The sequence below is a fragment of the Dipodomys ordii genome, unplaced genomic scaffold (assembly GCF_000151885.1).
Source record: "Dipodomys ordii isolate 6190 unplaced genomic scaffold, Dord_2.0 Scaffold184, whole genome shotgun sequence".
NCBI classification, from domain to species: Eukaryota; Metazoa; Chordata; class Mammalia; order Rodentia; family Heteromyidae; genus Dipodomys; species Dipodomys ordii.
In genome coordinates this window covers 1,115,336-1,137,111 of record NW_012267400.1, presented here as the reverse complement: position 1 = coordinate 1,137,111, position 21,776 = coordinate 1,115,336, and the positions used below count along the sequence as shown (strand labels likewise).

General features: G+C 64.0%; 1 protein-coding gene across 1 annotated transcript in view; it reads left to right on the top strand.

Annotated features, from left to right (window-relative positions):
- Positions 1-4,459: 4,459 nt before the first annotated feature.
- Positions 4,460-21,776, top strand: part of Adgrl1 (adhesion G protein-coupled receptor L1) — an 18,927-nt gene continuing 1,610 nt past the window's right edge. The window contains exons 1-20 of the mRNA XM_013034200.1: positions 4,460-4,594; positions 6,861-7,074; positions 9,440-9,549; positions 14,836-15,636; positions 15,888-16,202; positions 16,410-16,513; positions 16,722-16,907; positions 17,056-17,094; positions 17,199-17,382; positions 17,484-17,606; positions 17,898-18,103; positions 18,226-18,396; positions 18,751-18,960; positions 19,049-19,269; positions 19,413-19,479; positions 19,736-19,827; positions 20,206-20,374; positions 21,195-21,323; positions 21,416-21,512; positions 21,590-21,718. Coding sequence (XP_012889654.1) covers positions 4,525-4,594; positions 6,861-7,074; positions 9,440-9,549; positions 14,836-15,636; positions 15,888-16,202; positions 16,410-16,513; positions 16,722-16,907; positions 17,056-17,094; positions 17,199-17,382; positions 17,484-17,606; positions 17,898-18,103; positions 18,226-18,396; positions 18,751-18,960; positions 19,049-19,269; positions 19,413-19,479; positions 19,736-19,827; positions 20,206-20,374; positions 21,195-21,323; positions 21,416-21,512; positions 21,590-21,718 — 3,637 coding nt within the window. The 5' untranslated portion in view covers positions 4,460-4,524. The remainder of the gene's footprint in view (positions 4,595-6,860; positions 7,075-9,439; positions 9,550-14,835; positions 15,637-15,887; positions 16,203-16,409; positions 16,514-16,721; positions 16,908-17,055; positions 17,095-17,198; positions 17,383-17,483; positions 17,607-17,897; positions 18,104-18,225; positions 18,397-18,750; positions 18,961-19,048; positions 19,270-19,412; positions 19,480-19,735; positions 19,828-20,205; positions 20,375-21,194; positions 21,324-21,415; positions 21,513-21,589; positions 21,719-21,776) is intronic.

The following is a 21,776-nucleotide window of genomic DNA, read 5'->3' as shown; positions in this document are numbered from 1 at the left end:
CCAAGAGCCACGCTGCGCATGCCCGGAGGGGCCGCCACCGCCAAGAGCCACGCCGCGCATGCCCGGAGGGGCCGCCGGAGCCACACGCCGCGCATGCCCACGGGCCTCCCCCTTCGGGCGGTCCTGAGTCTGAGCTCAGGCCCCAGGTGTTGGCCTTGGCTTTTCTCCCCGAGGCCGGCGCTCTTCCACCCGAGCCGCAGCGCCACTTCAGGTTTCTCCCGGACTTTCCTGCCGGGGCTGGCTTGGAACCGCGATCCTCAGATGGCAGCCTCCCGAGGAGCTCGATGGCGGGCGGGAGCCGCCGGCGCGGGGACGGGCAGGGGTGCGGCTGGCGGCGCTGTCCCCCCTCCTCTTCCCTGTGCACCGAGCCGTGGGGGGATGAGGGTCACACTCCGTGTGCCTTCTCCCCTTTTCCCCCAAAAAAGCCCTGGGGTGGGGGGCCTTGGCCGCGGCCCCGTGGGGCCCAGTGTGGGCCGGGGCTGTGGCCCCCGGGTCCGGGGTGGACTCGGCTCCGGCCCCCTCCACGCTGGGGGCTCCGGCGGGGCCCGGCCGGGCGCACCCCGCACCCGGAGCAGCGTGACTGGATTGGGAGGGACACGGAGGCGTGAGCCGGGTGGGGTGCGAACGTCTGTCACCGCCGCGCTGGGGAGGCTGAGGACGGAGGCCCGGGAGGTGGAGGACAGCACCAGACCCGGCCCGCGCACCCCAGCCGCGCAAGAGGCCGAGACCCGAGTGTCTGCGCAGGAAAGTTCATGCGTGGCTCACCTGCGCTGAGCCACCACAGCGCCGGAAGCCGAGCTGTGGCTCGAGGGGTGGAGGCGCCAGTTGAAGACAACCAAAGAAAAGCTCAGGACACAGCCCCCAAGACCTGAGTTCAAACCCCAGGACCAGCACACAGAAGAGGCCCAGGGAAAGGCGGGGCTGACGCGGCCTCCGGGAGAAGGCAGCTGTCTCAAAGGCGGGACCGGGGGCCCAGTGCACCCTGAAGTCTCCAGTACCTTCCACTTCCACGTCTGGCTTCCTGAGCTGTGAGGAAACCACCTGCTGTTGTAGCCACCCGGCTGCCGCGTGGGCACCCCTTCTAGGCCCCCCTGGGATCCGGGGGTGCCAGCGCCCGCCCTGCAGGCAGAGGGGAACAGGCAGTCGGAGCGGCCGGGCGTGGATGGCAGGCGGTGACCGCAGGACATTGTAACAGCGGGATGGACACCCAGGTCCCTGGGGCCAGCTGAGCCCAGCACACACGGACCTGAAGGACACAGGTGGAGAGCCGGTGAGGCCACTGGGGAGAGGCATGACAGCCCTGGAGGATCTTTGCTGCACACACACATCGTGCAAGCTGTGCCCACTGGACGGAGCTCATGGCCAGCGAATCGGTGCTGCTGGGGTCCAGGAACGGCGGCACATTGATTCCAAGTTCCTTGTGCCTGTCAGCCTAGCTATTCAGGAGGCTGAGGTCTGAGGATCGAGGCTGGAGGCCAGCCCAGGCAGGAAAGCCCTTGAGTCTCCTCTCCAGTGAGCCACCAGAAAACCGGACGTGGAGCTGTGGCTCAACTCAGTAGAGCGCCAGGCTTGAGTAAAATTGCTCAGGCCCCGAGTTCAAGCCCCACTAGTCCCTGCACACACACAAGATGGATGGATGCAAGCAAGCAAGCTAAGGGGACAAACAGCAAGTGTCCGCCAACCAGGAAGAGTTGAACAAAACGTGCCCCCCCCCACCCCAGAGGTGGTACAGTCATAGAAGAAAATCCGCCTTCCTTCCGCCATCGGATGGACCTGGAAAAATTCATCCCGCTGACAGAAAGCCGGGCACGGACCTCCAGGGGCTGCTGTAGGGTCCCTGTGCACACGAGGTCGGCATTAGATAACAAACTTAGAAAACAAATAAATACTCCCCAGGTTGAGTGAGGGGGAAGAGTGTGGTCACTAAATTCAAGAGTTCTCGTTAGAGGGGAGAAAAGTTGCTTCAGACCCTAGTACGGTGGCACACACACGCACAAGATCTGTGTGTGCACACGTGCGCGTGTGCATGTCCCGATAGGGATGTTTGAACTCGGGATTTCAAACCGTTCCCCCCGTTCTTGCTCATAGCTGGCACTCTACCACTCGAACCATGCCTCCAGTCCAGGTTTTTGCCAGTTAATTGCAGTGGAGTCTTGAGGACTTTTTTCCTGCCCAGGCTGCCCTTGAACCTGAGACCCTTAAGGTCTGGGCGTTGTGAGTGGTTAGCCGGGCCCTGTTGGAGTTCAGCGTTTGAGTTCTGGAGCCTTCTCGTTGTTGTTCTGATTCTGTCATTCTGCGTTGAGACAACGCTTCCTTCTGTTGCTCAGGCTGGTGTAGAACTCGCCACCGTCCTCTGACCTCTGCTTCTGGAGTGCTGCGATTACAGGCGTACGCCGCTGTGTCCGGTTTCCTGTAGGGCTGGCAGGGAGAGGAGCTGGGGTTGTGGGGTACTGGGAGGCTGGGGGAGCCCCCTCAGCAGCCATGGAGGGGCTTGGTGGGGGTCTGGTGGGGGTGGGGAGCGGGTGGAGGGGGTCCCCAGGGAGTCTGCTGCCGGCCGCTCCCGTCTCTGGACGGCGCCTCGTGGCCTCTGAGCACCCAGCCCCTTGTCCACACCTGTCAGCTTCATGGCCGCGCAGAAAACACCCGGGTTGGGAGCTCTGCCCCCCCCAAGGGAGGATGTTATAAAACGGCCAGCAGGTGACCCAGCCTCCACAGCAAGGTCTCCGGGAGGTTGTGAGGAGGCCAGGGCGGGTGTTGGATAGCCAGAGCTGTCCCTGTCATGGCTCCAGCCAGCCTCGGCCTTAAGAGCTGGTACTCAGGAGGCTGAGATGAAGCCAGCTCAGGAGGCTGAGATGAAGCCAGCTCAGGTGGGAAAGTCTGCGACTCTCAGGGTTTGTGTAGTGCCAGAAAGCCCAGGAGCAGCGCGCAGGCTCCAGGATTGCTCCCCCCTCTCCCCCCCAAAGAACCAAGAGTACCACAGACAGACCCAGAAACAGGAGGAGGGGCTTTGCAGGGGGGGGGCTGTGGCCTGGGGGGGGCTGTTGGATTGGTGGAGTTGTGATGAGAAGCTGTGGGGGGGTTCGGGATCTCTGGGGGGCTTCGGGGTCTCTGGGGTGTTAAAGGCCAGCCAGGCTGAAGTTCTGTTTCTTTTGTTGTTTTTGTTTTGTCGGTCGTGGGTCTTGAACTCAGGGCCTGAGCGCTGTCCCTGAGCTTCTCTTGCTCAAGGCGAGCACTCTACCACTTGAGCCACAGCACCACTTCCGGTTTCCTGGTGTTTTATTGGAGATCAGAGTCTCAGGGACTTTCCTGCCCGGGCTGGCTTTGAACCATGATCCTCAGATCTCAGCCTCCTGGGTAGCTGGGATGACAGGCGGGAACCACCGCGGTGCCCAGTGACCTTACAGCAAGGGAGCAGTGGAAGCAGGAGTTAGGAAGTGGGGGGGCGGGGGGCGCCCCGGCGTCAGCGTCGCTGATCTGAGGTTCCTGCGAGGAACCAGGACCCCAGCAGGGCGCCGACCTTCCCATGGGCAAGGTTGGCGCCCAGATCCATGTCACCTTGTGGTCCCTGCGTGCTCAGTGTGAGCGTGCGCCTGGGCCTCAGGTGGTAGCTGTCGGCCTGAGACAGGTGCAAAGGCCCTGGGGCAGAGTGGAGGTCAGGCAGTGAGCTGGGGGGCTGGGGCATCTTTGCAAGGATTGTGGAAGAGACGCGCAGGGCCGGCTGGGAATAGAGATGGGGAACATGGTGATGGTCCCAGGCAGCTGGGGGGGGATAGCACAGGGGGGGACAAACCCGAGAGCCCTTCCCTGCAAGGGCCGTGTTGCTTCTAAGCAAGTTGCTGGCCAGGCTGATGCTGCCAGGCCTGGGGTCCCCCTCTGGACAAGTGGGGTGTGCAAGCGTGTCACCTCTTACGTGCTCAGGGAGACCGTGGCTGGGAGAAGCAGGAGGCTCACGGGAACAGCACGCAGACTGGCGCAGAGCCGCAGAGGATGGAGGGCCGGCTTGGGGGCCGGCTGCCACCGCCTGCCTGGCTCCACTGTACCTTGGGGGTCCCCTGCTGGGGAATGAGGGGCCTGGGGCATCCCTGGTCCCCGCTCTGTGGCGCCAGCCTCCTGGCTTCTAATTAGCTGCAGGATGGTGAGAGACAGGAAATGGGGGGCCGGGGCGGTGCCTGGGAGCCTGCCTGCCCCAGAGCTGCAGGCCGGGGACACCGGGGCCCCCAGCCGGAGGGGGTCGGAGATCTCGATAGGAAACCCAGGGGATGCTGGGTGCAGGCTGGTGCCTGGCAGCCACAGTGCCCTAAGGAGGTCTCCCGGGCCTGAGGGAGAGACCTGGCCATTTGTAAGCAACCAGGGGCTTGGCTCCAGCCCCCATCTTCTTGGGGAGGGGGGGTTCCAGCCACGCTTCACCCGTGTTTCTCCCCGCAGACTGGTGGGCCGGGCTGCGGTGGCTGCCCGGTGATGCGGGGCCAGGTGCCCTGCTCCGCTCAGTGAGAGCCCCGCGCACGCACGCTCCCCGCCACCGCCATGGCCCGCCTGGCCGCCGTGCTCTGGAGCCTCTGCGTCACCGCCGTCCTGGTCACCTCCGCCACCCAAGGTAGGCGCCACCCCCTCCTGCCCCGCGCCGTGGGGAGGGGACTCGTCCGTACCCCAACATAACTGGGGGCTCGCCCCAGAACCTTCCTGTCCTCCTGGGGCTCTGTCTCTCTCTCTTTCTCTCTCTGATTACATCTCAGACAGAAGTCTCCCTGGGAGGAAGGCTTAATTAAAGCACGCCCGCTGACGTTTATTTAAAAACAACTAATTACCCGCCCGCCCCACACCCGCCACGCTGCCACAATTAGCGCCCCGGCCGTGCCCACCCCGGCCATCACTCAATGACTGTCCCTTGCACCCCCGCTCCCCCCCTGCCTGCCCTTTTCCTCCACAAAGCCATAGAACCGGAGGGGGGGGGACACGCGCCGTCCGTTGGTGCCCCAGGACCTTGGCACGGCTCCCTCTGCCCGACCCACCGTCTCAACCCGCCAGCGCCCAGGTTCTCAGCCACCCCGCTTGTGCCCCTGAGCCCCAGCTGGGCCAGGAGGGGCACGCACCTCCACTCCCCAGCGTCCAATGAGGCAGCCCTCCGCCCCCGGCCTCCCTCCCTCCCTCCCGCCTGCCCGCCCCTCCACCCGCCCAGCGACACTAAAATTAGATTAGGAAGCAGATGGTGTGAGTGGCTCATGTAAAACTTTCTCCCGACTGGGGCTCCGCTCACCCCAAAAAACCCCAGGGGCCCCATTGTCACAGCACCTTCGGGACCGGGCCTCTAGAAGGGGCGCCCCCCCCAGCTCACCCCGGGAACACACCTGTTCCACGTGGCAGGGCAGCTCCGGCACACCAGGACCGCCCCTGGCCTGGCTGGGCCCTGGGTTCAAGCCCCCTCTGTCCTTGCCTCGGCCCCAGGGGACCGTGGCGTGGGGCTGTGCCCACGGGAGCTCCTGAGTCTCAGGCGGGGCCCAGCCGGCCGCGTGGCTCCGCAGCCCGGGAGCCAGCCTGGCAGAGACAGGCCCCCCTCTCGTGGCTCACGCCTTTCGTCCCAGCCACGGCGGGGGCTGAGGTCCAGAGCCAGCTCAGGCAGGGAAGTCTGGGAGGCGCTCATCTCTAACTCACCTCGGAAAGTTAATCGTTCGTGTGGTCAAGCGCCAGCCTTGAGTGAAAAAAAAAAACAAAAAAGCTTAGGGAGCCGGGCGCCAGTGGCTCCTGCCTGTCATCCTAGCTACTCAGGAGGCTGAGATCTGAGGATCGCGGTTCAAAGCCAGCCAGGGCAGGAGAGACCGTGAGACTCTCATCTCCAATAAACCACCAGAAACCGGAGGTGGTGCTGTGGCTCAAGCAGTAGAGGGCCAGGCCTGAGCTGAAGCGCTGAGGGACAGCGCCTGGGCCCCAGTTCAAACCTCGTACTGGCATGTAACAACAAAGCTACGTTCTTCAGTATCTGAAGCCCTCCAGTCCTCCTGGGGCCAAGGGGTCCCCGTTTCCTAGGTTAGGAGCCTGGGGTCTGGGGAGGCATCTCTGGGGCATGGGCTGGGTGTAGGGGCCGGCTCCAGTGAAGATTTGTTTCACGCCCTCCCTCCCCAACCTACTAGGATTGCGAGTCTCACGCGTGCGCGGCTGCTTACACCTGTGGTCCCAGCACACTTGCGACGCTGAAGCTGGCGTTACAGGCCAGCCTGGTCTACACTGAGACCCTAGTTCTCAACAAAACCCAAGTCAGGGCTGGAAACCTGGTTCAAGTAGTAGAGCACCTGCCTAGCAAATACATGAACATGAGTACCACCAGAGAAAATAAATGAAGTATGTCTCCTGCACCTGCCCTTCCCCCTCCCTCCAATCTGGTGTGACAGCCTGGTCATGCATGCCTGGAATCCCAGCATCAGGGAGACCAAGACAAGAAGATCATGAATTCTAGGCTGGCAGGGCGCTGGTGGCTCCCACCTGTCATCCTAGCTTCTCAGGAGGCTGAGATCTGAGGATCGCGCAGTTCAAAGCCAGCCCGGGCAGGAAAGTCTGTGAGACTCTGAACTCTAATGAACACCAGAAAACCAGAAGTGGAGCTGTGACTCAAATGGTAGAGCACTTGCCTTGAGCAAGAGAAGCTCAGGGACAGCGCCCCGGCCCTGAGTTCAAGCCCTACGACCGACAAAAAAGAAGCTAAGACTGCGGCGGGTGAGGCCAGGGCCTGTGGGCCTCTGTCCTGACCCTCGCAGTGAGGTGCAGAGATGTAAACTGAGGCTAGCGCAGTCAGCTGAGCTGGGGGTAGACTCCCCGGGGATCCTCCCTCCCCACAGGCCAGAGGTGATGCTGCCCCATCTGTCACACAGGCCTGAGCCGGGCGGGGCTCCCGTTCGGGCTGATGCGCAGGGAGCTGGCCTGCGAGGGCTACCCCATCGAGCTGCGGTGCCCGGGCAGCGACGTCATCATGGTGGAGAACGCCAACTACGGGCGCACCGATGACAAGATCTGCGACGCCGACCCCTTCCAGATGGAGAATGTGCAGTGCTACCTGCCCGACGCCTTCAAGATCATGTCACAGAGGTGAGCAGCCCCCTGGGCACCCTCCTGTAGTCCCGGCCTGAGCACCTGTTCACCTGCTCTGAGGCCCTCCCTCCCCCACCGGTCAGTCAGACCCCTGGACAGAGGGGGTCCGCTGGAGAAGGGACAGGGGAGGGCGCCACGGGGCACAGGGAAGTCCCTTCTTTGCCCCAGATTCCAGGGGGGGCCAGCAGGACTGCCTGTGACATCTGTGCATGCTTGTGCCTGAGCCAGGTGTGTGTGTGTGCGTGCGTGCAGGTGTGTGTGTGTGTGCGCATGCGTAGATCTGCGTGTGGGGGTCCATGCGTGTGTGTGCTTTTGCACGTGTCTGTGCCAGAGCGTGCTGCAGTGTGTAGACCAGCTCATGTGTGGCTGGCTGTAACCCCAGCCACACAGCCCAGCCGCGTGCGCCCATCAGCACCTTCATGGCCTTCTGAGTTATTGTTGTTGTTGGTTGCGGGTCTTGAACTCTGGGCCTGGGCGCTGTCCCTCAGCTCCTCAGCTCAAGGCGAGCGCTCTGCCACTTGAGCCACAGCACCACTTCCGGTTTTCTGGTGGTTCATTGGAGATCAGAGTCTCTCAGCCTTTCCTTCCCCGGGCTGGCTTTGAACCGCGATCCTCAGATCTCAGCCTCCTGGGTAGCTGGGATGACAGGCTTTTGGACCTCCTGTTCCCTCTGCCTGGATCGATGTTCCTGTCATCCTTGTGGTCCTCCACCAGCACGTGCTTCTCCTTCCTTCCTGTGCCCCTGTCTCTAGCCCCCCTCTCCATCGCTGAGAGACCTGGGGAGGGTTAGAGGGAGTCAGGCAGATGCCCTTGCCTGAGCCCCGCCCTTTTTATGTCTGACCACGCCCACTCCCACCTCATTGGCTGGGGTTTGGGCACGTGATCTTTCAGCCCCTGAGGAGTCTGGGATATAGAATCTCCAGCTGGAATATCAATGCTGTGTTTAGTCCTGGGGCTTGAACTCTGGGCCTGGGCGCTGTCCCTGATCCTTGCTCAAGGCTAGCACTCTACCACTTGCACCAAGCTCTACTTCTGGCTTTTTCTGTCTATGTGGTACTGAGGAATCGAACCCAGGGCTTCCTGCAGGCTAGGCAAGCGCTCTACCACTGAGCCACCTTCCCAGCCCTCAGTGCGTTTTCTTCCTCTTTCCCCTGTCCCTGCCCTGCCTGGTGCTGTTCTTGGTCCTAGTCCTAGAGCTCAAACTCAGCGCCTAGGCACTGTCCCAGAGCCCTTTCTGCTCAAGGCTAGCTCTCCACCACTTTGAGCCATAGTGCTACTTTGTTTTCTGGTGATTTATTGGAGATAAGAGTCTCTTGGACTTTCCTGCCTGGGCTGGCTTTGAACCGCGATCCTTCCATCTCAGCCTCCTGAGTTGCTGGGATTACAGGTGTCAGCCCCTGGCACCTGGCTAGTTTTTTTTTTTAAAAAAACAATTGTATAATCTCCCAGATTTCCAACATACATTCATTCATTTTTTGCCACTTTCCTATTCAGTTACAACGAGCTTGCTTTGTCCTGAGCAGCCCAACTCTAAGGAATATTGTTGTGTGTGTATCGGGCACACTTCATTTTTTACTTTGTTTTATTTTTTGTTGGTTGTGGGGTTTGAACTCTGGGCCTGGGCACTGTCCCTCAGCTCTACCACCTGAGCCAGGGCGTTATTTCCGGTTTTCTGGTGGATCATTGGAGATCAGAGTCTCATGGACTTTTGTGCCTAGGCTGACTTTGAACCATGATCCTCAGCCTCCTGAGGAGCTAGGATGACAGGCGTGAGCCACTTCTGTAGGTAGACATGTGGCTACGTGGGTAGCAGGATTGCTAGCTCCATTAGATTGGTGAGGTCTTCCCCTGCCGTTCTTGAAGCCTTGCTACCCCTCCCTGCCTGGTCCTTGCTTTATTCTTCAGGCAGGGCCAAAAGGGCGTCCGCAGCTTCTCTGTTAGAGAGCCACAGATTGGCTCCTGGGAGAGTGCACTGCCCTGGCTAGATCCAGCCTGCTGTGAGCTGGGGGTGGGGGGGAGGGGGGCAGGGAGGGGGGGCGGGGAGGGGGTGCCTCACCTGCTGCCCAGGCCGCCAATGCCTCCTGGTTTAACTGCAGTAGCCAGAGCTGACCTGAGAAATGGATGCTGAGGGGGAAGGGCGGGTCCACCAGCTCAGCCCCAAGCAGGAAGTGTCGGAAGAACCAGGGCGGGAAAGCAACCAGGCAGGAAGATAACAAAGTGATGCCCACCGGGCTGCCTGGCGAGGTCTCTCGCTGCCAGCCCTTCTGTGCTTGGAGTGACCCCCTTCCAGACGCAGGAGCCCCCCCCCCCCATCCTAGATGTGGATCTGCCTTTTCCCAGCTCTGCTGTCTCCCTCCTGCAGGTGTAACAACCGAACCCAGTGCGTGGTGGTGGCCGGCTCTGATGCCTTTCCTGACCCCTGTCCTGGGACCTACAAGTACCTGGAGGTGCAGTACGACTGTGTCCCCTACAGTGAGTCACCTTGTTCCTCTGCCGACTCGGGTCCTCCTCCCCCTGCCCCACATAGCAAGCGAGGAGGAGACACCCACCCTGAACACGGCCCACACATCGCGCGCGCGCACACTCACACACACACACACACTCACACACACACACACATGCCCCCGGAACGGGCCTGGTCCCACCTCCCAGACACTCCCCACCGCAAGCCGCCTCCTGTTTGCACACACCTCCCTTCCTGACGCCCCTCACACACCTGCTCTCCGCTCACTCACCCCCTTCCTCTTTCAACTCCTCCTTGTTCCTCCCCACACCACCCGTGATTCTCCCATGTCATGGAAGCTGGACCCTGTGCCCCTAGAGCGGCCAGCCATCCTCTGAGGCCTACCGGCAGAGCTGGTGCAAAGGGCTGAGGTATCTTTGATGGTTTCCCATCTCTTGGTTAGCAGAACCCCTTCTACCATAGCACTTCCTGTCTGCAAAGGAAGTGCTACCATATTGGATTGAAAGTGCCCTCCCCCTCCCCCTTTCCCCCCAGGTAGCCTGAGGAAAGATCTGGGGAGCCAGGAGTCAGGCCATCTTGGACCTGGCTAAGGGGAGCAAAGATAGATCTCTCCCTCTCAGTGCCAGCCCTCAACATCAACCCTCCTCTCCTGCCCACCCTGTTCTCCACCACCCCTTCTCTCTCCTCCCCTGCCTGGCTTCACATAGCCAGCCTGGAGGTAGGGCCTCCGGTCTGAGGGGGGAGGAGGCAGGGACACCGGCGTGTCTGGGGGGGGGGCCGGGGAGCAGGAGACCCTGACGTCTCCTTCCCCTCCTCTCCCACCCGCCCTCGCCCACCGCCCAACCTTTGCTTTCTCCTCGCAGGTGACCAAGGATGCTGAGGAGACGGGAGGGCCCGTGCTTCTGTAACTTTCTCCTTTTCGTGTCTGCCCTTTCCTTGCAGTGTCCGAGGCCTCCACCCGCCCGGGGGGCGCTGGTCTGCCCTCCAGCACTGGGGACACTGCCCAGCCGCACGCCTGGACAGCTGGGGGAGGGGACAGAGGGAGTGGGCGGGGCTGTCTGGCTCTGACGTCCCCAGCAAGCGACTGCATTTCTGAGCCCCGGAGGGGTTGGGTTGGTCTGCCTGTTGGCAGGGTTTTGAGGGTTGAGTGTTAGCCCCCCCCAATCCCCCCACCCCATCCCCCCGCAGGCAGAAGCTTCCACTCCCCTGCCTGCCCCTCAGCGCCCAGCCCTGGGCCCGCTGGGCCGAGGCACCTCCCTCCCCGCCTCTGGAAGGGCCGCCCGCTCCTGCAGAGGCCCAGGCAGCCGGCCACGCAGCTCCGCTTCTTGGGGCCTCAGTTTCTCCAGCCGTAGACAGGGTTCTCCTCGGAGCCTGCTGGCGCCGGGCGCTGGGGAGCCATGGCTTCTGTTGTGACTTCTCATTCCTTCCTTCCCAATGGCGGTTATTGCTGCGCTCATCAAGATAAAAATAGCAGCCGGTGATGAGCGCAGGGAAAATTCCCCAGGCCAGGTGGAGCCCGGGGGGGGGGGGGCACAGGCCTGGGAGCTCTTTCTAGAACAGGTGGACGCTTGGGCGTCCCAGAACCCACAGCTCTGGGCCCACAGTCCAAGGGGAAAGCCAGGGTGAGCCCTTCTGGAGACAGGATGGACAGACAGACAGACACCTGGCAGAGCTGTGCTGAACCGAACTCCTGACCCCACAACGGGTAGCTGAGAGTCTAGACAGGGAAGCGGACAGCTCCCCTGTACCCTCCCACCCCGCCCAGTGCCAGGACCGGGCCCCAAGGCGCTGGGCAGGGCTTGCCCCCCCCCCCCGGGAGGAGGGGAGGGGCTGTAGCAGATGAAGGCCCCAAGTTCATGCCCAGGAGGGTGACGGGGGGGGGGCTGGGCTCCCGAGGAGAGGGCACTGCTGTGCAGGGGACCCCCCACCCCAGACACGGGACTAACGCTAGATTTGCTTTGCAGCCGCGCTGGGTCTAACCACTCCCTTCCTCCCCCAGGTGCCGCCCGCACATGGCATCGCGGAGCTCGGGGAGGGCCCGGGAGGGCTTGCCCCTTGGGGAGGGGTGTGGGAGCGTGTGCCCCCCCACCTGCCGTCCTGTCTGGTCTGTGTCCTCTCCTGGTTGTCTGTCCTGCCCCCCTCCCCCCTCGCCCCGCCTCTGTCTGTGCTCTCTGCCCCTGCCACCCCCTGTCAGCGTGTCTGGGGTGCCCAGGGTCTGCAGGACACAGCTAGACTTGGTGGGGGAAGGGGTTCAGTCTGTGCTTCTGCCTGGGAGGGGCGCCCAGGCCCCAGCACACTTGAAACCCCTTCCCCGGGCAGCAGGCAGGCGGGGAGCAGGGTCATCCTTCCCAGCACCCCCCTCGACCAGCGCTCCGCCCCAGCTGGGCTCCCCCCTTACCCGCTGTTCCCACCCAGGGCCGTCCGTCACCTGCCTGCACCCCGGCCCCTCCGTCTCTCCCCTCCCGTGTGTCCCCTGCCCGTCCTGTCTGTTTCCCCGTCCCCCCCTTTTGCCCTCCCCTGACCCCCAAGAAAGGGTCTTGGGGGGTGGGGGCTGACGCAATGTAGCAGGAGGGGTGGGAAGGAGCAGGTCCAGGAAGGCCAGGAAGGGGGCGATGTGGCCAGGAAAAAGGCACGAAAGCAATTTAATCTTTTTTTTTTCTCTTTTTTTTTTCTTGCACATTTTTTTTTCAATTTGTTTTCTCTCTCTCTTCCTGATGCTTAAGTAGAAGTGGAGCAGAAAGGTAAACGCACTGTTACCAATGCTAATCCCTAACTCACACTTTATCCTCCCCGCCCTACTCATGTGACCCCTCCCGCCCCTCCCTGCCACAGAGACCCCGCCCGCCCGCCCGCCCACTGGGCACCTCGACTCCCAAGGAAGCCTCTCCCTCTCCCCACCTCTGCCTCTCTCTTCTCTGCCTCTCTCTTCTCTCCCTCTCCTCTTTCTCTCCCTTTCCTCTTTCTCTCCCTCTATTTTCTCACCTTTCCTCTCTCCCCCTCCTTCCCTCTCCCCCTTTCTCCCTCCCTCTGTCCCTCTCCCTCTCTCTCTCTGTCTCTCTCTCTGTCTCTCTCTCTCTGTCTCTTGCTCTCTGTCTCTCGCTCTCTCCTCTCTCTCTCTGCCTCTGCACCTCTTGCACTGGGTTTGGCTCTGGGTTGGGGGGGGCTTTTGTTTTCCTTTTGGGGAGCAGATTTGTCCTCTCTCTCTCCTCTCTCGGGGGCTCCTGGTGGCTTAAGTTCTTCTGGTTTGGCGTTTCCAAGGCCCAGAGCTGTGTGGAGAGCGCGGAGCACCAGTGCCCCCCACCCCCCGCACCCCCCTCTCTGACCAGCTGGGGGGCCCAGCCCTGGGTGGGGGTGGGGTGGGGCTCTTGGGGGTCGGGAGGGGGGGTATGACCACGCTTGCGAAGCTGCAGTCAGGGTTTCTTCCGGGCTGTTGTGGTTAGAAGACAGGGAGAGGGGCGGGTGGTGGGGTGCAGGTGGACTCTGGGGACCTCCACGGCTCCCCCCAATCTCTGGCAGAAGGGAGAGGTACCTCTAGAGCCTTCCCCTCCCCAGACGGGAGCAGGCAGCCCTGGGGAAGGCAGCCGAGAGGACTGGAGGGTCCCTTTGCCTTGAGGTTGCGCTGGTGCGTGGAGCGTCCCAGGGTGGGGGTCCCCCTGAGCTGCGCCCCTCCCCGTCCCCGGCCCTCGAGCTCTGCCCAGGCATCGCTCACTCTTCTTGCAGGCCAAGCTTTCACCGCAGCACTGGATCTCTTCAGGGCTGGGCGGGGACGGGGGGCTGGGCCCCTTGCAGACAGACCCTCCCGTCCCCCCTTCCCCAGGGTGACCTCTAACTGCTTTTCCTCCCTGCACCCTCTGAGCAGCGCCTGCTGAGAATACCCCCCCATACACACACACACACACACTCTCACGACACAGGCCCTCGGGGAGGCCTAGCGCAGGGCAAGGTTGGGCAAGGTTGGGTGCACAGGACGGGGCGGGGTGAGCGCAAGGCCCCCTAGCACGCTCAGCCTGCGGCGTGCCCTAGGCCCCTTCTGCCTTGGGCGTGTCCCCCCCCCCAGCCAGAGGGCTGCCCAAACCCGGCCCCCACAGGCCAGCTGCTTTGGTGATAAGCCAAGAACGAGCAGAGAATTCACGCAGATGAGGGAGGAGAGCGAGGAGCCCACGCGGGGCCTGGGGCGGAGGAGGGGCCTGGCCACGCCGGCCCACACAGGAGGGGGCAGGCTAGGAGCAGGGGGCGCGGGCCGGCCAGCGGCGTCAACGAGATGCAGTCGAGGTTTTCCTCTTTTCAGGGAATGGGGGGGTGGGGCGGGGCCCCCCACCTTTCTGACACCAGCGCTGCCTTGGTCCCTCCTCCCGAGCCGGGGATGGTCACAGGTAAATCGGGGTCCGGGCAGGGCGGGGACGGGGGGTCGCGCTGGGTGGGCTGGGTCTTTATCCTAGCACCTGGTTCCCTCCCTTGCCCCCTCCAAGCTGGACCTGCCCCCCGAAGGGGCCTCAAGTGAATTCTCTGCTCACCCCCTCTCTCCTCCGCCAGCGTTAACCCTTTCTTCCCAGGTGCTCCAGCCGCCTCCCCAGGAGCCAGGACTTCGGACCCGCCCCTGTCTCTCTTCCCTGCGCAGCTCTCCTCCCCTCCCTCTCCCACTTGGGGGCCCCCCCAGCCCTGTGCATCCTTGACTCCCTGAGAGACCTCTACCCCCGCCCCTCCCCACCGGCTGGCCAGCCCTGGAGGCTGCCCCCGCCATCGATGCTGCGTGTGGGTACCAGGCTGGCTCTGGGGGAAGAGTGGAGGCCCCGGGCCTCCCCTGCCCTGCACTGGATGAAGTAGGGTACCCCAAAACCCGCAGTGGGTGGGAGGGAGGATGGACTCAGGACCTGGCTCTACCTTGCAGTTGCTATAGGAGGAAGACAGTGACATTTCACAAGTCTGTTCTGATCTGGCCGGTGAAGGAGGGGACCCGGGGCCCCTAGTTCTTCCCTAGGGCAGAGGAGGCGCAAGGGCTGGGAGACCTTTCCCAGGCACCCCCAGCCCGCGGGGTCTCTAGCAGCCAGGGAGGGGCCAGGGGTGCCTCCCCGCCCGCCTCCCCACACTAACCCCACTCTTGATGGCCTGCAGGGGGGACAGCTCCGGGGAGGGGCAGCCAGGCGGGGGCCCAGCCACACCCCTCCTATCACCAGCCCTACCAAGCAACCGTGACTGCAGCAGCAGCAGGAGGAGGGACGGCCAGGCCTCCGCCCGGTCACCCACTCCTCTCTCTCTCTCTCTCCCCCCCTCTGCCCCTCTTTGCCCCCGCCCAGTCTTCGTGTGTCCGGGCACGCTGCAGAAGGTGCTGGAACCCACGTCCACACACGAGTCGGAGCACCAGTCGGGCGCGTGGTGCAAGGACCCGCTGCAGGCGGGCGACCGCATCTACGTCATGCCCTGGATCCCCTACCGCACCGACACGCTCACCGAGTACGCCTCGTGGGAGGACTACGTGGCCGCCCGCCACACCACCACCTACCGCCTGCCCAACCGCGTGGACGGCACGGGCTTCGTGGTGTACGACGGCGCCGTCTTCTACAACAAGGAGCGCACGCGCAACATCGTCAAGTACGACCTGCGCACGCGCATCAAGAGCGGGGAGACGGTCATCAACACGGCCAACTACCACGACACCTCGCCCTACCGCTGGGGCGGCAAGACGGACATCGACCTGGCGGTGGACGAGAACGGCCTGTGGGTCATCTACGCCACCGAGGGCAACAACGGGCGGCTGGTGGTGAGCCAGCTGAACCCCTACACGCTGCGCTTCGAGGGCACCTGGGAGACGGGCTACGACAAGCGCTCGGCCTCCAACGCCTTCATGGTGTGCGGGGTGCTGTACGTGCTGCGCTCCGTCTACGTGGACGACGACAGCGAGGCGGCCGGCAACCGCGTGGACTACGCCTTCAACACCAACGCCAACCGCGAGGAGCCCGTGGGCCTGGCCTTCCCCAACCCCTACCAGTTCGTGTCCTCCGTGGACTACAACCCCCGCGACAACCAGCTCTACGTGTGGAACAACTACTTCGTGGTGCGCTACAGCCTGGAGTTCGGGCCCCCGGACCCCAGTGCGGGTGAGGACGGTCGAGGTAGGGGCCAGGCTCCGTCTGTCCGTCCTCATGCCACCTTGCTTCACAGATGGGGACACTGCCCAGGGCCTCTGATCATGCACGCGGCCTGGGAGGTGGGGAGGGAGGGTTCGTGGCCCCTGTGGGCACGGAGGCTGGACGTGGGGGGCGAGGCGGGGGTGTGGTGTGGAGCGGCTGCTAGGGAGCCCCCAGACCCCGGCAGCGGGTGACCCAGGGGTACGCCTGTTCCCTTCCAGGCCCAGCCACCTCCCCGCCCCTCAGTACCACGACCACGGCGCGGCCCACGCCCCTCTCCAGCACAGCCTCGCCCGCAGCCACCACCCCGCTCCGCCGGGCACCCCTCACCACGCACCCCGTGGGTGCCATCAATCAGCTGGGACCCGACCTGCCTCCCGCCACAGCCCCGGCCCCCAGCACCCGGCGACCCCCCGCCCCCAACCTGCACGTGTCCCCGGAGCTCTTCTGCGAACCCCGAGAGGCACGGCGGGTCCAGTGGCCGGCCACCCAGCAGGGCATGCTCGTGGAGCGGCCCTGCCCCAAGGGGACTCGGGGTGAGTGCCGAGGCCTGGCGTGGGGGGGCAGGGCGGGAACCACACAAGTCCACGCGTCCACCGGGGTGCTGTGGCTGGGTCCTCCTGTGTGGTGGCAGCCCAGGGGAAAGCCAGGGATGGCTCCCTTTCTTATCTGACCTGTTGTGTCTGTCCTGCTGTGTGTCTGTCCGTCTAAATCCCCTTTGCCTGCCTCGTCTGTCCCTCCAGGCATCGCCTCGTTCCAGTGTCTGCCGGCCTTGGGGCTCTGGAACCCCCGGGGCCCGGACCTCAGCAACTGTACATCTCCCTGGGTCAACCAGGTTGCTCAGAAGGTACCCCCCCCGCCTCCCCCCTGCACCTCACTCCCCCCTCCGCTCTGCCAAGCGAGCCCCGAACTCAAGCTAGGGCTGGCAGGGAAGGGAAGTTAGGAGAGAGGCAGCCAGTAGGGATGGGGGGCAGGGGAGAGGAGGGGAGGGAAGGGTGGAGGAGGGCAGGCTGGTCCCCGACACACCCAGCTCCCTTCCTGCCCACTGCACGCAGATTAAGAGTGGCGAGAACGCGGCCAACATCGCCAGCGAGCTGGCGCGCCACACGCGGGGCTCCATCTACGCGGGGGACGTGTCGTCGTCCGTGAAGCTGCTGGAGCAGCTGCTGGACATCCTGGACGCCCAGCTGCAGGCGCTGAGGCCCATCGAGCGCGAGTCGGCCGGCAAGAACTACAACAAGGTGGGCGCCGCTCCTCCAAGCCAGCGCGGTCTGTGCAGACATCTTTGGGGGGAGGGGGGTGGCACGCAGAGCGAGCTATCCAGAGCCCAGGTTTGGGGGAGCCGTGCCCAGAGGGACAGCCTGACACCCCTCTTCCCCATCGCTCTAGATGCACAAGCGAGAGAGAACCTGCAAGGATTACATCAAGGTAAGGTGCAGGGAGTCTGGAGGAGGGAAGGAGGGGGGAGCCAGCTCAGCCCCATGGGACCAGTGAGCGCTCACGGCGCCGCCCCGCCCCGCCCCGCCACGCAGGCCGTGGTGGAGACGGTGGACAACCTGCTCCGGCCCGAGGCACTCGAGTCCTGGAAGGACATGAACGCCACGGAGCAGGTGCACACAGCCACCATGCTGCTGGATGTCCTGGAGGAGGGCGCCTTCTTGCTGGCTGACAATGTCAGGGAACCCGCCCGCTTCCTGGCAGCCAAGCAGAATGTGGGTGAGTGCCGGCTCCTCCGGCCCAAACCCTCGGGGGGAGGGGGAGCCTTGCCCTGCCGAGGACCCAGGCTCACGCCGTGCAACCTGCCGCCCTGCCCGCAGTCCTGGAGGTCACCGTCCTGAACACGGAGGGCCAGGTGCAGGAGCTGGTGTTTCCCCAGGAGTACCCCAGCGAGAACTCCATCCAGCTGTCCGCCAACACCATCAAGCAGAACAGCCGGAACGGTCAGTGCCTAGACACCAGCCCATGAAGCCCCAAGGAGACCCGGGTCTCCCCCAAGCCCCAAGGAGACCCAGGTTTGCAGGGTACCCGGCTCAGAGAGCACCTAAGGCTCGGAGAGGTCACACCGGGAGGAAGAGGAGGAGGAGGAGGGCGGAGCCGGCACCCCCCCGTGTCCTGGCTCCCATGGGAAGGCTTGTGGATCCTCTTGCCTGGGCTGTGGCCTGGGTTGGTGGTCCCCGTGGCTGGGGTTGGTGGCTGCCTCTCACAGTGCCCTGTGTCCCCGCCTCCCCCAGGAGTGGTGAAAGTGGTCTTCATCCTCTACAACAACCTGGGCCTCTTCCTGTCCACGGAGAACGCCACGGTGAAGCTGGCGGGCGAGGCGGGCGCGGGCGGCGCCTCGCTGGTGGTGAACTCGCAGGTGATCGCCGCGTCCATCAACAAGGAGTCCAGCCGCGTCTTCCTCATGGACCCTGTCATCTTCACCGTGGCCCACCTGGAGGTGAGCCAGGGCCCCTCTACAGCCCGGCCCATTGGTGTCCCCCCCCCACGGTCCCCGAGGCTGGGTGTGGGGGAACCCACAGGGCCTTCCCGGTTCTGACTGCTGCCTCCGCCGCCCGGCAGGCCAAGAACCACTTCAACGCCAACTGCTCCTTCTGGAACTACTCGGAGCGCTCCATGCTGGGCTACTGGTCGACCCAGGGCTGCCGCCTGGTGGAGTCCAACAAGACACACACCACGTGTGCCTGCAGCCACCTCACCAACTTCGCCGTACTCATGGCGCACCGAGAAATCGTAAGCCGGCCGGGGCGAGGCGGGCCGCTGCCCTGCTTTGCACGGCACGCTAGGCGCCGCACGGGGGGGGGGGCCCTGCTGGGGGGCGGGGGGGGCCTGCTGGGGGGCAGGGGGGGCCCTGCTGGGGGGCAGGGGGGCCACGTGCAGGTGCATCTGTCTGGTTACCCCTGGCTTCCGCCCACCCAAAGTGCTCAGAAGCCTGCTGGTACCACTGTTGTCTCTCTTCCGAGGCCCTCCTAGTAGCCCACGGCCTGGCCTGCTCCTGCCCGGCCTGAGGCAGGCTCTGGGCATGCGCCCTGCTCCTGGCCCAGCCTGTGACCAGCTCTGAGCATGCAACCTCGTTCCTGTCCCCAGTACCAGGGCCGCATCAACGAGCTGCTGCTGTCAGTCATTACCTGGGTGGGCATCGTGATCTCACTGGTCTGCCTCGCCATCTGCATCTCCACCTTCTGCTTCCTGCGGGGCCTACAGACCGACCGCAACACCATCCACAAGAACCTGTGCATCAACCTCTTCCTGGCAGAGCTGCTTTTCCTGGTGGGGATAGACAAGACGCAGTACGAGGTGGGCCAGGGCCGGGGGGGGGGAGGGGGCAGGGAGCAGACGCCCCCAGCCCCCTGGTGCAGCTCACCTTCTCTTATGGCTCCCCTAGATTGCCTGCCCCATCTTCGCGGGCTTGCTGCACTACTTCTTCTTGGCCGCCTTCTCCTGGCTGTGCCTGGAGGGCGTGCATCTCTACCTGCTGCTGGTGGAGGTGTTTGAGAGCGAGTACTCGCGCACCAAGTACTACTACCTGGGTGGCTACTGCTTCCCCGCCCTGGTGGTGGGCATCGCCGCCGCCATTGACTACCGCAGCTACGGCACCGAGAAGGCGTGAGTGTCCCCCGTGGCCTCCTGGGCCTCCGTGGTGCCCCTCACGCCAGGCCGTTTAGGTTGCTGGCCTCAGAGACCAGAGGGAAGGGGGCCCCAGCAGCCTCCCCAACATCCTTCTACCCCACGGTCTCCTGTGTTCGCAGCTGCTGGCTCCGAGTGGACAATTACTTTATCTGGAGCTTCATTGGGCCTGTCTCCTTCGTTATCGTGGTGAGTTGAGAGGGCCGACCTTGGCCGTGACGTGCACACCCAAGCACATGCGCACACCCTGAGAGGCACTGGTGTGAAAGGGTGAAACTGGACAGGAGCTCAGCTCCTGCGAGGCCTGAGGCACATGGGGCCCTGGAGCCCGCATGGAGGGTGGCCCCCCAGCCCGGAGGGACGGGGCGGGGGGGGGGGGGGGGGGGGGGCCGAGGGCAGCTCCAGGGAGAGAGAGCCTCAGCCCGGCCCGCCCCGCCCCGCACAGGTGAACCTGGTGTTCCTCATGGTGACACTGCACAAGATGATTCGCAGCTCATCCGTGCTCAAGCCAGACTCCAGTCGCCTGGACAATATTAAGTGAGGGCGCCCAACCCCCCCCCACTGTTCCGGGTGGCAGTGCTCTAGGGACAGGAGCTTCATTGTGCTCGTGGGGCGCCACTTAAAGGATGGGAGAGCAGATGGGCTCATTAGCACCTGCAGCCTGGGGCTGGGGCGGCAGTGGAGGAGGCCAAGCTCAATCCTGAGTCCACTCAAGGACAAAACAAAGTGGCCACAAAATGATGGTTGACTCGCTCCGCATTGTGCATGCGCTGGTGCTGCCGCCAGCCCCCCGCCCGCTCCCCCCCAAGGCTGCCTCAGCCCTCGGGCTTCACAGAGGGGACCCGGGCCACCCCAACCCCACCCACAGTGTGCTGAGGACTCTGGGGGGCTCTGACCTGTGTCCCCTGCTCTCAGGTCCTGGGCCCTGGGGGCCATTGCGTTGCTCTTCCTGCTGGGTCTCACCTGGGCCTTCGGCCTCCTCTTCATCAACAAGGAGTCTGTGGTGATGGCCTACCTGTTCACCACCTTCAACGCCTTCCAGGGGGTCTTCATCTTCGTTTTTCACTGCGCCTTGCAGAAGAAGGTAGGGTTGGGCTGGGAAGGTGGCTCAGTGGTAGAGCGTTTGCCTTGCATGCATGAGGCCCTGGGTTCAATTCTTCAGCACCACACAAGCAGAAAAAGCCAGAAGTGGTGCTGTGGTTTAAGTGGTAGAGCGCTAGCCTTGAGCTGAAGAGCTGAGGGACAGCGCCCAGGCCGAGTTCAAGCCCCACGATCGGACCCAAAAAAAAAAGAAGAAGGTAGGAGGGTGGCAGGGCGTGGGGCTGGGCAGAGGAGAGGGGCGGCGGCCGGGGGGTCCCAGTGCTGGGCACAGTTCTGGGGGTGGGGGGACTGAGGGGGGTCAAGCAGAGTGGATCCAGGGCCCAGGCACTCTCTTCGGAGTGCAAGGGAGTGAATTGTGACTGCCAGTGAGGAACCACGGGGCACCCGGTGCCATGTTCCCTCCTGGAATAGTTCTGGAAAGAACTGTGAATTGTGTAGTGATAGAAAGGTCCCTTTTTTTAAGTCAATGTGTTAAAGTGTGGTTCTTAAAAAACACTCAAGAAGAAGGGACCAGCGCTTGGGGGATGGGGAGGCTCAGTACTCTGAGACCTAAGGATCGAGGCTCAGAGTCATCTGGGGTAGAGAAATTCATGAGACTCTTACATCCAGTTAACTACCGAAAAGAAAGCTGGGAGTGGAGCAAGTGGTAGGGCACCAGCCTCGCGCACAGGCGCGGTGGGGTCACATGCCTCCGGGGTTCACAGGCGGGTGTTGGCATCTGGGGGGGTCCTGGAGCTCAGCTGCCCCCCTGGCGAGCCGCAGGTGTCTGGTCACACACACACGTGCGCGCGCGTGTCCCGCAGGTACACAAGGAGTACAGCAAGTGCCTGCGCCACTCGTACTGCTGCATCCGCTCCCCGCCAGGGGGCGCGCACGGCTCCCTCAAGACCTCGGCCATGCGCAGCAACACCCGCTACTACACCGGGACCCAGGTACCCGGCGGGGCGGGGCGGGGGGGGTGAGACCGGGCCCAGGGGGAGGGGTCCCCGGGCCCCCTCATGCCCGGCTGCGCCCCCCCCCGCAGAGCCGGATCCGGAGGATGTGGAATGACACAGTGCGGAAGCAGACGGAGTCGTCCTTCATGGCGGGCGACATCAACAGCACCCCCACCCTGAACCGAGGTGAGCCGCCGCCGGGTGCCCGGCCCCCCTCGGCGCGGCCCCGGGCTGCCGCCTGACCTGCCCCCTCCGCCCCCCAGGAACCATGGGGAACCACCTCCTGACCAACCCCGTGCTGCAGCCGCGCGGGGGCAGCAGCCCCTACAACACGCTCATCGCCGAGTCGGTGGGCTTCAACCCCTCCTCGCCCCCCGTCTTCAACTCCCCAGGTGAGGGGCGCCGGAAGCGGGGGGCCTGGGTCGTGGGGGGGCGGCCCGGCCCCGGGGC